We start from the raw sequence: 15,799 nt of genomic DNA, 5'->3' as shown, positions 1-15,799 counted from the left end.
TACCCACCCACCTCCCCTCAGGGGACAGTGGAAATAAAAATTATGAATAGAAAATGGGAATGGTTCCTGATACCCGCCTCCCAGCGGCGGGAATGGGTACTAACCACCTGGCCGACCACTGTGTGTGCCGGAAGTTTTTGTACATGAACTTTCCTGTCAGATATATACTTAGCTATACGTCTCTGACGTCACGACAGAATTCAAAACTCGCGGCACACGCGACAGGTAGGTCAGGTGATCTACCTTACCCGCCGCTGGGTGGCGGATGTAAGAACCAATCTCCCTTTCAGCCAGAATTTTTCTGTCGCCGGTGACGACTACACCTGTGGTTGTTACCTCCTGACAGCTTTATTCATTTCTCGTTGCCGTGGATTTATTTGGACTGACTTTCGGTGAAGTACCTGATCTTGTTGGCTTGGCATACGCATTTGTGGATTGTTTTTGGATATTGATTTGGATTTTTCTTTGATTTCGAGATGTCTGAGTTAGAGGTTAAGAAATCTTCTATGTTTAGAGTGTGCGCTATGGATGAATGCAAGGTGAGACTACCGAAAGCTACGGTAGATCCTCACACAGTTTGCTTTAAATGTAGAGGGAAAGAATGTTCTTTTGTTAACCCTGTAATGAGTGTGAGAAGTTGGATGAGGGTGAATGGAAGGCTCTTTCTTCCTACTTGAGGAAGTTAGAGAAAGACAGGGTGAGAAAGGCTTCTTCTAGGAGTTCTAGTAAGTCTCGTATTAGCGAGGTAGAAGAAAATCCTGTTGTAGCATTAGAACCTTCTCCAGTTTCAGCTCCTGCGCCCTGCATCGAACCTAAGGATTCGACTACGGAAGTGGCAACCATGAGAGCCACAGTCCTTAGCATGGAAAAGAAGATTTGTTCGTTGCAAGGTAAGAGTAGTGAAGGTGAATTGTGCCAGTGGACCCCAGTGCAGTGGAGGGTGCGTCTGATCGGCTCCTTAATGCTTCCAGGCCTAGACCTCTTCCAGACTCCCAGTCCCAGTGGAGGAGGAAAGTCAAAAGCCGCAGGAAGGTTAGGGAGAACTCCCACGCATCAGGCGTCCCCCGGATAGATCCTGATGCTCGTACCCAGGCGGCCCTTGTTCGCGCGAAGAAGGAGGTATTGCGCCAATGCTTCTCTTCGTCTTCCTCACCTTCGCCTAGAAGAGGATGGAGCGCCTCGGATTCTTCGCGACCCGCTGAAGAGAGCCTGGAAGGCGCCTGGCTCCTTTCCTTCCAGCCCGGAAGTTTTTCCAGAAGAGCCGGAAGTAGAGATCAAGAAACCCAGGAGGGAGCAGGGAGTTCTGCCTCATAGTAGGCTTCGAGCCTCTTCTCCGGTGGAGGATTTTACAAGATCTCCAGCTCGAATTCTTGCTGGACTGCAAGCGCAGATTTCGGCGCTGGCGGGCTCCTTGGCAGGAGGAACGCGTCGGAAAGACGTCTCTCTCCCTGTCAAGAAGTCTAGGATTCCTTCGCCTGTGTTACCGTCTCAGTCAGAGTCGGTTCTCTCTCCTTTATCATCGGATGGAAGGAGGCGCTCTTCCCTCGGCAGGCGCTTGTCGTCTTCCAGGCGTCAATCGCCCAAGAAACTTTCTCCTGGTGACTACATCTCTCCAGTAGGAAGGGATCTAGCGCCTAGTAGGCGTTCGTCTAAAGACAGGCGTACAGCCTCGCCCTCTCGCTCTTTTACGAAGATCCTTCATTCTCCAGATAAGAGAGCCTACTCTTTGATGGATTCGTCAAGAGACAGGATCTCGCCTTATGTTAGGCGCCTTGAGCCTAGTAGCGCTACTCCCCAAGTAGACGCTCTCCCGCTCCCAAGCGTGGTGCGGAGGATAGGCGCTTTTCTGATAGGCGCGGCTCCTCCTTTTAGCCGCTCGGTTCAGGACAGGCGTGTAGAGCCTGAAAGATATGTCTCTTCTGGGAGACTACCTTTTGAAGAGTCACACAAGTCGGGAACGAAGTTTGTGGAGCATGGTAGACGCCGGTCTCCTAGTAGGCGACCTTCTCCAGGGCTTCGCTCTCCTGCAAGTAGGCGCCAAGAGCCTAGTAGGCGTTCGCCGCATGGTAGGCGCAGCTCGCCTGGCAGCCGCTCTCCTTTGAACAGGCGCATGGATCCTGAGAAGCGCCTTGAGCATAGTAGGCTTCCTCTCCTAGCAAGGCGCTCCCCCCTTGGAAGCCCGGAATTCTAGGAGTAGGAGTTAAGGAAGCAAAGAGCACGCAACTCATCAGAGTAGGAAGGACTCATTCGAGAGGAGCTCTCCAGAAACTTTGGCTCCCCCTGATAGGCGCCAGTCTGCTACTAGACACTCTCTGGACAGGCGCATTTCTTTAGAGAAGACTAACTGCCCTCGTAAAGAAGCGGAGGGTTCTTCAATGGATGAAGTTGAACCTTCAGAAGAGGATTTGGTGAAGGACTCGTCAGTTTCGTCCTATAAGATCCTTACAGATCTACTTCTTCAAGAGTTTGGAGACTCCCTTACTCCCGTCGCTCCTCCGTCTCCTCTCTTTATTCTCTACTTTCGAAGAAGACGAAAGTTTCCTCTTGTGTGGATGAAGCCAACCATCTCAATGAAGAAGGCTTTGAGAGGTGTTGGTGATTGGCTGCTTTCTAAGGAAGAGAAAGGGTAAAACTGTGTTTTCTTTCCCTCCTTCCAAGCTTACGGGCAGACTTGGATTTGGTACGAGTCTGGAGAACCCCTAGGTCTGGGTCTTCCTTCATCGGCGGATGCGGACTTCTCTTCTCTGGTAGATGCAGCACGACGCTCGGCTCTTTTGTCTGCTAAAACTACCTGGGCTATGAACGAGCTTGACCACCTTCTGAAGGAATGTTTAGAGTCTTGGAAGTCTTCAACTTCCTTGACCTGGTCTTTGGGGGTCTTGGCTTAAGAAGACTCAGAACCCGGATGCTATTTCGCCAGAAGATCTAAACAGTGTTCTAACGTGCATTGACAAAGCAGTTAGAGATGGATCGAGCGAAATAGCCTCCCTATTTGGAGCAGGGATCCCCTTAAAGAAGAGATCAGTCTTCTGCTCTTTTCTGACTAAGTCTGTTTCGCATGCCCAAAGAGCTCTCTCCTGTATTCGCAGCTCTCGCCTCTGCTATTTCCGAAGAAGATAATCCAGGACATCTCAGGATCTATCTCTGCGAAGGCGACTCAGGACATGCTCGCGCAGTCGGCACGGAAGCCTAGGACCTCCTTCCAGACGAAGACGAAGAAGGAGACTCCACTAGACAGGAGCCCTTTCGAGGGGTTCCCCCCTTCTAGAGCTCTACCTCGAGAGGTAATAGGACCTTTCAAGAGAGGTAGATCCTTCTCACGCTCTGTCAGAGCTAAGAAGTAGGGAAGTAGTCCTCCAAACACCAGTAGGTGCCAGACTTTCTAAGATTCTCGGAAGCCTGGGCAAAGAGAGGAGCGGACAACTGGTCCCTCTCGATTATAAGGAAAGGATATCTGATTCCTTTTACGAAAAGACCACCGTTGACAACGACTCCGAGGGAGTTGGTGGCCAGGTACAGGGATCCCATCATGAGCCTTGCTTTAACACAAGCAGTGGAACAAATGTTTCGAGAAAGAGGCTATAGAGCTAGTGAGCGACCCTTGCTCAGCGGGCTTTTTACAACCGCCTTTTTCTAGTTCCAAAAGCCTCAGGAGGATGGAGACCGGTTCTGGATGTAAGCGCCCTGAATATCTTTGTAGAAAAGAGGAAGTCGCCATGGAAAGAGACATCCTCAGTGTTGGCGGCCCTTCGGCCAGGGGACTGGATGGTGTCCCTAGATCTTCAGGACGCTTACCTTCCATGGTGCCTATCCATCCATCCTTCGTCAAGGAAATACCTCAGGTTCATGATGGGAGGAAGGATATTCCAGTTCAGGGCCTTGTGCTTCGGCCTTTCAGCAGCCCCTCAGGTCTTTACAGGCCTAATGAAAAATGTAGCAAGATGGCTACATTTGGAGGAGTCAGAGTGTCCCTTTACTTGGACGACTGGCTGATCAGAGCCAAGTCTCAGGAAAGATGTTTGGAGGACCTACAAAAGACCTTTTTTTCATGGCAAGTTCTCTGGGACTTTTGGTGAACTTTCAAAAGTCTCAGTTGATCCCCAGTCAAGATCGTATCTATCTGGGGATTCGGATGGCTTCTCTGGATTTTCGGGCTTTTCCGTCTCCAGAACGGATAGCCCGAGGGTCAGAGAAAGTCAAAGCCTTCCTAGAGAAAGAAGTATGCACAGCGAGGGAAGTGGATGAGTTTGTTGGGGACACTCTCCTCGTTGGAGCAAATTCCTTTCTCTAGGAAGGTTGCACCTCAGACCTCTCCAGTTCTTTCTTCATCGAAACTGGAGGTGTCGTTCACAAAACCTAGAGTTCTCCTTCGAGATCTCAAGGGAAATCAAGAAGGACCTCTCTTGGTGGGCCAACCCTCTCAGGTTTGCAGAAGGGATGTCCCTTCACATTCCGAACCCCAACCAAGTGTGTATTCCGCGCCTCGGAAACAGGTTGGGGAGCGACGCTCGGCTCAAGAGAAGTGTCAGGCACCTGGAACAAGAACAGGTGACCTGGCACATCAACAAGAAGGAGCTGATGGCGGTTTGGCTAGCTTTGAAAGCTTTCGAGCCCCACGTCCTAGCTTCAGCAGTACAGATCAACTCGGACAACACCACGGCCCTGGCTTACATCAGGAAGCAGGGGGGGACTCACTCTTTCTCCCTGTACGAGACAGCAAAAGAACTTATGCTTTGGGCAGAGCAAAGGAAGATTTGTCTCCTTACCAGGTTCGTACAGGGAGAAAAAGAACGTCAGAGCAGACCTCCTAAGCAGGAAAGATCAAGTCCTGCCTGCAGAGTGGACTCTTCACGAAGATGTTTGCCAGGACCTGTGGAAGCTTTGGGGCAAGCCTCATATAGACCTCTTCGCCACAGCCAAGAATGCGAGGATAGCCAACTACTGCTCTCCCGATATCGGACCCGAGGGCAGTGTCGATAGACGCGTTTCTACTAGATTGGAAGGGTCTAGACATGTATGCTTTTTCCCCTCCATTCAAGATACTGGGAGAGACTCTAAAGAAATTTGCAGAATCGGAGGCAGCAAGGATGACGCTGGTAGCCCCCCGTTCTGGCCCGCACAAGTATGGTTCACAGAGGTACTGGAATGGTTAGTAGATCTTCGAGAACATTACCACAGAGGATCGATTTCTCAGACAACCCCCACTTCAAGAGGTATCACAAAAACCTCCGCTTATCTGACTGGCTTCAGACTGTCAAAAGTTTTTGTCAGAACGAGAGGCTTTTCTGCAAGAGTTGCAACGGCTATCGCAGCAGCAAGGCGGCCTTCTCACCCTTAGAGTCTACCAATCGAAGTGGGACGTCTTTCGGCGATGGTGTAGGAACCATCACTTTTCCTCTTCCAGTACCTCTGTGACCCAAATAGCAGACTTCTTACTTTTCCTTAGGGAAGAAAGTGGATTGGCGGTATCAACCATTAAAGGCTATCGTAGCATGCTATCTGCCCAGTGTTTAGGCACAGAAACTTAAACATTTCAGAAGATAAGGACCTTCATGATCTAAATAAGATCGTTTAAAACATCCGAGAAGGTTTCTCCAGGGGTTCCGAGTTGGAATCTGGATGTAGTGCTACGTTACCTGAGGTCCAATAAGTTCGAACCCGCCTCAGTCTGCATCGTTTAGAGACCTCACGAAGAAGACAATTTTCCTCATGGCATTGGCTTCCGCAAAGAGGGTTAGTGAATCCATGCACTAGAAGGAAATGTGGGATTCAGAGGAGATGCAGCTATCTGTTCGTTCCTTCCTTCGTTCTTAGCCAAGAACGAGACCCCTCAAATCCTTGGCCTAGGAGCTTTGAAGTACAAGGATTGTCTGCATTAGTAGGCGAGGAAGCAGAGAGGTCGCTTTGCCCAGTAAGAAGTTTTGAAACTTCTATCTACAGAGAAAGAAAAAAACTTAAGGGCAATGATGTCAACCTTTGGTGCTCTGTAAGAGATCCAAGGAGGACCCTTTCGAAGAATGCGCTTTCTTTCTTTATCAGAGCTGGTGAAAGAAGCGCATGCGATATGTGAGGAAAGTCAATTCAAAATTCTAAGTCAAAAGCTCATGAGGTAAGAGCTATTGCCACGTCATTGACTTTTAACAAAAACAAAAAATATCCCTGAGTAATATTATGAAGGCAACATTCTGGCGTTGGCAACTCAGTTCTTTGCCCAAACCACTAATCTGAGAGACGTCAAAAAAAATTACGTATGAAAAGTGCTTCGGGTTAGGCCCGTACGTATCGGCGGATTCGGTGCTGGGGCAGGGAGCTGAGACATATCCTTAGTAGTATATATTTTTCCCCTTGTTAGGTTGTAAGTTTTTGGTTGTGTGAAAGAACATGCGGGTAGGCATGTTTTTTCATTTCGTAGTCTAACAATGATTAGATTGGTTAGGTGATCGGTTTATGTTTGAGCTCCTTACAATGATAGTGGTTAGGTTCTGTCATATAAGTGGGCGAATCCCCGTTGACAGATCCTGCTCGGATTCTATCAAGTAAGCGGATAACCAAATCCCTTTGATAGACCCAAAGAGTCTGTCAGCTGTAGGTCACGCCCTCGCTGAAGCTCTTAAGGCAACGCAGACTCATAGACAGTAACTACGAAGTCTTCTGCCTAAACAGGTAAGAACCAAGGTTGTATTTACATCCTACAACTAGTGTTGTTTTCCCCTTTTTTCCATATTTATATTGCTGTCTCTTTCCCTCCACCAAGGGTGTCAATCAGCTAAGTATATATCTGACAGGAAAGTTCATGTACAAAAATGTTATTGTTAGTATACAATAAGGTTTTGTACATACTTACCTGGCAGATATATACTTAGCTATACGTCTCTGACGTCACGACAGAATTCAAAACTCGCGGCACACGCGACAGGTAGGTCAGGTGATCTACCTTACCCGCCGCTGGGTGGCGGATGTAAGAACCAATCTCCCTTTCCAGCCAGAATTTTTCCTTCCACCTGTCTCCTGAGGGGAGGCTGGGCGGGCCATCAATCGTATATATCTGCCAGGTAAGTATGTACAAAACCTTATTGTATACTAACAATAACATTTTTGAATTTCTGTCGGACTTCAGAAAATACAGCTATATATATATCTGCCTGGTAAGTATGAACAAACTTTATTGTATCATAACAATATCATTTTCATACATACTTACCTGGCAGATATATACGATTATGGCCCACCCAGCCTCCCCGCAGGAGACAGGTGGAAGAGAGAAAATATGATAGAAAACGGGAATGGTTCCTAGTCCTGCCGCCCAGGGCAGGCAGGTAGATCACCTGACCTACCTGTAGCGAGTGGCGCGAAATTTGAATTTCTGTCGGGGACGACGGAGTCTTAGCTATGTATATATCTGCCAGGTAAGTATGTATGAAACTTTATTGTATCATAACAATATCATTTTATCATAAAAACTTCATGTTATTACTTCAGGAATTTGGAGATTCCCTTAGCCCTACTGTTCCTCCTCCTCCTCACTCGTTGTTTTCGACGTCCAAGGCAACGAAGGGATCATCTTGTGTTAGGATGAAGCCAACCCTGTCCATGAAGAAGGCGCTTAGGAGCTTCGGATCCTGGCTGCTCTCCAAAGAAGAAGCGGGGAGAACGGTGTTTGCCTTCCCGCCGTCGAGACTGTCTGGACGTACTGTCTTTTGGTATGAGACAGGAGAACCCTTGGGTCTGGGTCTCCCTTCTTCGGCCGACTCGGACTTTTCGGCCTTAGTAGATGCTACAAGGAGATCGGCTCTTAACTCGGCTAAGATGACTTGGGCCATGAACGAGCTAGATCACATTCTAAAAGGAATGTTCAAGGTACTCGAAGTCTTCAACTTCTTAGATTGGTCTCTGGGAGTCTTGGCTAGGAAGACGCAGACTCCAGAGTCTTTCTCTCCAGAAGACCATTGCGTTTTATCCTGCATGGATAAGTCAGTAATGGACGGAGCGAGCGAGATCGCTTCCTTGTTTGGTGCGGGAGTGGTCAAGAAGAGATCGTGTATTGCTCCTTCTTGACGAAGTCCGTCTCACACGCACAGAGGTCTTCTTTGCTATTTTCCCAACTCTCCGCTCAACTATTTCCCAAAAAGCTAGTACAGGATATATCGACTTCGCTTTCAGCCAAGGCTACCCAGGACCTTCTGGCTCAGTCGGTGAGGAAGCCTCGTCCCTTCTTCCCTGTCAAGAGTAGAAAGGAGAAGACAGTTTCTCAGGAACCCTTTCGAGGGGGTCCTTCCTCCAGACCCTCTTCGTTTAGAGGACAACGACCCAGCAGGAGAGGGAAGACGTCCTCCAAGTCTGTCAAGACATCGAAATAGGGAGCAAGTCCTTCAGACAACGGTGGGTGCCAGACTGTTAAGGTTTGCAGAAGTCTGGGCCCAGAGAGGTGCGGATTCCTGGACCCTCTCAATCGTAATAAGGGGTTACCTCATCCTTTTCTCCTCAAGACCTCCCTTAACGACCACTCCAAGGGAGTTGACGGCCAAGTACAGGGACCCCATCATGAACCAAGCCCTCCGTCTAGCGGTAGATCAGATGCTAGAAAAGGAGGCAATAGAACTAGTTTCGGACCTTCAGTCAGCAGGCTTTTACAACCGCCTTTTCCTAGTTCCAAAATCCTCAGGGGGATGGAGACCGGTTTTGGATGTAAGCGCCCAGAACTTCTTTGTGGAGAAAAAGAAATTTACGATGGAAACCACGTCATCGGTGTTGGCAGCTCTTCATCCAGGGGACTGGATGGTGTCCCTGGACTTACAGGACACTTACTTCCATGTACCGATCCATCCTTCATCGAGGAAGTTTCTCAGGTTCATGATGGGGGGAAGAGAGTATCAATTCAGGGCTCTGTGCTTCGGCCTCTCGACGGCCCCCCAAGTTTTCACGGGAATCTTGAGGAATGTAGCTCAATGGCTTCACTTGGAAGGGGTGAGGATATCCCTTTACCTAGACGATTGGCTTATAAGGGCCAATTCGAAAGATCGATGTCTGGAGGACTTACAGAAAACCTTGGAATTTACGAGTTCTTTGGGACTTCCCAAAAATCAAATTTAATCCCCAAACAAGAGTGCATTTATCTGGGGATACGGGTGAACTCTCAGTGTTTTCGGGCTTTTCCGTCTCCGGAAAGGATAACCCGAGGCCTCGAGAAAGTAACAGCCTTCTCAGGGAAAGAAGTATGCACGGCAAAGGAGTGGATGAGTCTGTTGGGGACGCTCTCCTTGCTGGAGCAATTCATTTCCCTAGGAAGGCTGCCTCTGAGACCGCTCCAGTTCTTTCTTCATCAGAATTGGAGTCGTCGTTCTCAGGATTTGACGTTCTCTCTGTCCGTAACTTGACAAATCAAGGAGAAACTTGTGTGGTGGACAGATCCCAACAGGTTTGCTCAGGGTCTGTCTCTGCAATTCCTGAACCCCAACCTAGTGTTGTTCTCCGACGCATTGGAGACAGGTTGGGGGGCGACTCTGGGAACTCTAGAAGTGTCAGGTACCTGGGTGGGGGACCAGGTGGCCTGGCATATCAACAGAAAAGAATTGATGGCTGTGTGGTTGGCTCTGAAAGCCTTCGAGTCCCACGTCTGAGACTCCATCGTTCAGGTCAACTCGGACAACACCACAGCTCTGGCATACATCAGGAAACAGGGGGGGACGCATTCCTTCTCTCTGTACGAAACAGCAAGAGACCTTCTTTGGGCCGAAGAAAGGAGAGTCAGGCTTCTCACCAGATTCGTACAGGGGGAAAGGAATGTAAGAGCAGATCTCCTCAGCAGGAAAGAGCAGGTCCTTCCCACGGAGTGGACACTTCATCAGGATGTATGCCAGAGCCTGTGGAAGTTGTGGGGCAGGCCGCATATAGACCTCTTCGCCACTTCAAGAAATGCAAGACTGGATCTGTACTGCTCTCCCATTTCGGATCCAGGGGCGATAGGGATCGATGCACTTCTAGATTGGAAGGGGCTCGATGTATACGCGTTTCCTCCCTTCAAGATTCTGGGAGTAACGCTGAAGAAATTCGCAGAGTCAGATTCAGCGAGGATGACATTAATCGCTCCTTTCTGGCCAGCCCAAGAATGGTTCACAGAGGTACTGGAATGGTTAGTGGACCTTCCAAGATCGCTCCCTCTAAGGAACGATTTACTCAGACAACCCCACTTCGACAGGTATCACAAAAACCTCCCCGCTCTCAGTCTGACTGGCTTCAGACTGTCCAAAGTCTTGTCAGAGCGAAGGGCTTTTCATCTTCAACTGCTAAAGCAATCGCAAGAGCTAGGAGGTCTTCCACCTTGCGAGTATACCAATCGAAGTGGGATGTCTTCAGACGTTGGTGCAAGAGGAAGAAAGTTTCCTCTTCCAGTACCTCTGTGACCCAAATTGCTGATTTCTTCCTTTTTCTTAAGGAAGAATGTGGTCTGGCGGTATCTACAATTAAGGGATACCGCAGTATGTTGGCGGCAGTTTTCAGACACAGAGGCCTCAATATCTCGGAAGATAAAGACCTGCATGACCTGATTAGGTCTTTTGAAACAACAAAAAAGCCTTCATCAAGAACACCTAATTGGAATCTGGACGTAGTACTTCAGTATCTCAGCTCGTCTAGATTTGAACCTCCTAGATCAGCCTCTTTCAAGGATCTGACCAAGAAGTCCCTTTTCCTTATGGCTTTAGCATCCTCCAAGAGGATGAGTGAGCTTCAAGCCATTGAAGGAAATGTTGGCTTTAAAGATCAGTCAATGGTTTGTTCTTTCCTCCCCTCATTCTTAGCAAAGAATGAGAAACCATTAAATCCGTGGCCCAGGAGCTTCGAGATTCGAGGATTATCTTCTCTTGTAGGGGAAGAGCCTGAGAGGACTCTTTGCCTGGTGAGAATTTTGAAATATTATTTGAAGAGGAAAGAGCAACTTAAGGGCAATCAAGATGTCCTTTGGTGCTCTGTGAGAGACCCCAGTCGACCCTTATCGAAGAATGCTCTGTCCTTCTTTTTAAGAAGCCTTATCAAAGAAGAGCATGTGGCATGCAATGAGGAACAATTTAAGCTTCTTAAAGTTAAGGCCCACGAAGTGAGGGCCATTGCCACTTCGCTGGCTTTCAGCAAAAACATGTCTGTGCAAAACCTTATGGAGGCCACCTTCTGGAGATGCCAATCGGTATTTGCAAACCACTACTTACGGGATGTGAAGATTACCTATGACAAATGCTTCGCCTTAGGCCCTTACGTATCTGCGGATTCGGTGCTGGGGCAGGGAGCTGGAACTTATCCTTGTTAGGCATTTATATTTTATACCCCCTTGTTTTGTTTCTGTTGTTTATGGTTGTTTGAAAGAGGATGCAGGGAGGCATCTCTTTCTTGTCATAGTACTAACCCTAGTTAGTTTGGTTAGGTGGTCGGATGGTTTTGGCTCCTTGCGGTAGTAGTGGTTAGGTTCTGTCAAGTAAGCGGACGAGTTCCCTTTGACAAGATCCTACTTGGATTCTACCATATAAGTGGATCAGAAATCCCGGTGGTAGATCCGAGAGTCTTTCAGCAACAGGTCACGTCCTCGCTGTAGCTCTCCAGGCAATGCAGAATCAGAGACAGTATCCATGAAGTCTTCTGCCTGAACAGGTAAGAACCAAGATTTTTATATCCTACAACACCAGTTGTTTCCCTTTTCTATATTATTTAGCTGTCTCTTACCTTCCACCAAGGATGCCAATCAGCTAAGTATATATCTGACAGGAAAGTTCATGTACAAAAATGATATTGTTAAACTACAATAAAGTTTTGTACATAGTTACCTGGCAGATATATACGGTTAATGGCCCACCCAGCCTCCCCTCAGGAGACAGGTGGAAGAGAAAATCTGACAGGAAAGTGGGATTGGTTCATACTCCTGCCACCCAGCGGCGGGTAAGGTAGACCACCTGACCTACCTGTCACGTGTGCCGCGAGATTTGAAATTCTGTCGGGAACGTCGGAGACTATAGCTAAGTATATATCTGCCAGGTAAGTACGTATGTACAAAACTTTATTGTAGTTTAACAAAATCATTTTATATATATGATAATGATATTTTTTTTCATTTCTGATGGCTGCATACTAAACTTCAGGTAATGATAAAAAAAGGAGCCAAAAATTAACTCTTAATCTTGAAAACTAATTGCGCTGTGATTTTTTGAAAAATTATTTTTTCCGCTTCCGCGCTCATTCCAAACCCGCCTCAGCATACGGGAGATGTTTTGGTTTTTAGGGCTCAGGCGTAAGAGGGTTAACAACACTTTTACACTCTGACCAAGAACTCACAAAGCCAAGAGCTTGATCCATCCCTCAAATTCTGGAAGAATCTGTCGGTCTGGAAGCAAAGATGTGGTCTTATTGGACCACAGTTATGTTTCTTCATTCAGGTCTTTGCCCACAAGTCTTTGGAACCCTTTTTTTCCTTGGACCTGTGGTTGCTGCTCAAGTTGTTTTTTCTTACCTGGCTCCTCTAACAGGACAGGAAGCATCTTGCCTAAGGTGTGGTTCTGGAAGTGAAAAGGATAACGAGAGTGGCTGGCCTCTCCTCCTCCTCCTCCTCCTTCATTGTCCTCCTACTTCCTTCAGGCTGAGAATCTATCTGCTCCTTCCTGTAGCAAGGGGAGGAAGAAGACTGGCATTAAGTCAGACTCTTTTTGAGTCTTTGCCATATTGCCTCTGACTCTTAAGGTTCTTTCCAGCATTTTTTCATGAGAGTTACGATACCTCACTCATTCAAAGAGGTGGAGATGCTGATATTTGATCTCACAGTACTCATACTCAGATCATTTTGTTAAGAGGCAGGGTACACCTTGCTCTCTTGACCAGGAGTAGCCCATGTGTGGTGAACTCCAGTCAGTTTAAGAGACTCACTCAGATTTCTTCCAAAACCAGTGAGTCTTCCTAATGTAAAAAACCTCAGGTCTGTATACCATGTATGAACAAATCACAATTATTGAAAGTAAATTGTATTTTTCTTAACCAAACTAGCCTGAGGTCCTTTACATTACACTTATGCCCGCCTCATGCCACCCCTCAGTCTGAAACCTGGGCCGAAGGCAAACTGGAATGTTTACACCCGGGCATCTAGATGGGTATCCCCATCTACCAGAAGGTAGTTAGTACTGCCTAACCTCCTTGTTCAAGAATTTAATGGCTGTTTTCCAGCTTGAGGATGAAATCCAAAACCTAGAGGAAGCAAGGGAAATGGCTCGGGATAGAGACAGATGGAGAGGAACTGTATCAGCCTTATGCCACTGGCCAGTGGCGGGAAGATAAAGTAAAGTAAGTTCCAGCTTCGCCAAAAGTGATTCCTAATGTAAAGGACCTCAGGTTTGCATAGTTAGGAAAAATACAAGTAGCTTTACAAAAAACTGTGATATTTAAAAGTATATTCTATTTTTCCTAACGATACAAACTTGAGGTCCTTTACATTTCATGCCTACCTCATGCCAACCCTCAATCTGTCACCTGGGCTGACAGGTAAATTGGAATATTTACATCCATCTGCCTGACTACCTTGTTTGGAAGTTCAATGGCTGTTTCCAGCTCCACTGAAAGTGATTCCTGTGTAAAGGACCTCAGGTTTGTGTAGTTAGGAAAAATACAATTTACTTTAAAAAGTTAAGGACCTCAGGTTTGTATACATAGTTAGGAAAAATACATTTTACTTTTAAAAATTGTGAGATTTGATTCATGTGCTCAATATGTTAATTTCTTTTTCTAATTTGCAGGTGGAGGCTTGACACTTGGGATTGTTTTCTCTGCCATTGTCTTCAAGAGTAAGTGTAAAGTGTTCTTTCTTAGTTTATGAGCTGTGCATTTTACACATATTTAATCTACTTTTGATCAAAATAAATTATTTTGAGATGAATCTTACTTACTGTTAAAGTTAGCATATATTGCATTGATTAGGTGAGTCAGCATTCAAATAAAAAATCAAATGGCTCCCCGGATGACTGTCTAGTTCATCTGTTCTCCACCAGGTGTGTTTTGAATGTTTTAGCTCTTGTCAGAGGCTTTTTTGCACCTATTTACGGTATTGTATTTCATTTTCCTAGGATGTCTTCCACCAGAAGCAAAACCAACATCAGGCTATATAGGAATGATTTTGGTGTAAGCAGGGTGTTGGAATTAAAGTAGGTCAACATTCAGTTTGTACCAGCTGCAGGGGTATGGAGGCTTCCTTTGTAGCTCCGCCATTTGCTCCCCATTCGGTTCAGGAAAGTTTATCGAGAAGTTAGAACATGACATTATTTGGTAGTAAGGTGTTGATGCCCTCCCCTGTATGTAACCCTCGCCTTGGACTGCCCTGCGATAGTCGGGGTACTGGTGCCGATAGATACTTAACAGAGGTGCCTATAACCAAAAATCAGAGATTTTCAGCACATCATCAGCACTGATAAACCCTAAAAGTTGCAGATTTTCAGTTATTGTCACATCTTCGGGGACTGCCTGTAATTATACATGGGACTCTTGGACTCAAACCGGGGAACAAATTCCTGGGGTTCAAGAGCCCCCTCACTACATCTAGGTCATCCCAAGTCAAGGGGGCTTTTACACTGGAACACATATATACAAGATATACATTTGGTTATTTCCACACATCCAAAAAAAAAAAGGATAAAAACAATAAAAAATCTGAATAAATTAGATATTTATAATTTTTTTAAAATTCATTAAACACCCTATGAGCATTTGTATTTCCATTAGTATTTATATATTTTTATATTTTGTCTATATTTTTATATTGTCTATATTTTTATATTTTCTCTATTAAATTACACTTCCCCATAAATATTAGAATTGGAATGATTGAAGATGTAGAAGATTCTGACAAAGTTTTCCCTTTTGATTTACTTCCAAAGGTTGATAATCGTTTGGTTATATTCTGGACAGTCACACAACACATGTTTGAATGTTATCAACACTGCATTTTTAGCATTCAGCAGGAGGGCCACGTGGACTGTTCATTAAATGTCAGTGTGTCAAACAAGTACAGGAGGCAGTCCCTGGTTATTGGCGCCATAAGTCCCAAAATTGCTGATTTGTTCATGAAACTTACCTGACAGATATATATATAGCTGTATTTTCTGAAGTCCGACAGAATTTAAAAATTCGCGGCACACGCAGTGGGCGGCCAGGTGGTAGTACCCATTCCCGCCGCTGGGAGGCGGATATCAGGAACTATTCCCATTTTCTATTCATATTTTTTTCTGTCGCCGGTCGGTAAACAACTGTTTACAGACCTCCGCCTAGGATTTTGAAACTTCATTAGCCACTTAAGTATCCTAATTATTCTTTCGATTATTAACTTGGATTTGTGGCTAGGCATACGCTATCGTAAATTTTTTCATTGCATTTGATGTCTGAAGCTAGTTAGCCTAGTTTCAGACTTTGTTGTCTGCATGGTAAGGTGAGGCTACCGGAACTTTCGGTAGACACTCGCTTAGTATATATGACGTTTACATGTTTTCTTTGCATAAGGTAATTAGTGTAATGTGTGACTGCTTACGGAAGAAGGAGGATTCATTTACGCATTTTAGAGCGTGTTAGAATCAGGAGTTTTCCTCCACAGTAAACAGAAGTTAGAAATAATGAACCTTCTAACCTCCTGTAGATTTTATTTTGCCTAACCCTGTGGTATGGCTTACGAGCCTAGAAGAAGTGTCTGCGAAAGGATTACATCAAGTAATCTTAGACTAAAGTGCTCGCTCTCCAATCAGTGTGAAGTGTAGTGCCCCTTGTTGTTGTGGAGGGGGCGTCAGATCGG

At 46.2% G+C, this 15,799-nt stretch overlaps 1 protein-coding gene across 1 annotated transcript in view; it reads left to right on the top strand.

The window, feature by feature from the left end:
* Window positions 1-15,799, top strand: part of LOC135210921 (MICOS complex subunit Mic10-like) — a 45,718-nt gene that overhangs the window by 4,655 nt on the left and 25,264 nt on the right. The window contains exon 2 of the mRNA XM_064243887.1: window positions 13,761-13,808. Coding sequence (XP_064099957.1) covers window positions 13,761-13,808 — 48 coding nt within the window. The remainder of the gene's footprint in view (window positions 1-13,760; window positions 13,809-15,799) is intronic.

This window comes from Macrobrachium nipponense, chromosome 4 (genome assembly GCF_015104395.2).
Source record: "Macrobrachium nipponense isolate FS-2020 chromosome 4, ASM1510439v2, whole genome shotgun sequence".
NCBI classification, from domain to species: Eukaryota; Metazoa; Arthropoda; class Malacostraca; order Decapoda; family Palaemonidae; genus Macrobrachium; species Macrobrachium nipponense.
Note: the sequence above shows the minus strand (reverse complement) of the source record. Positions and strands in the feature narration are given on the sequence as shown.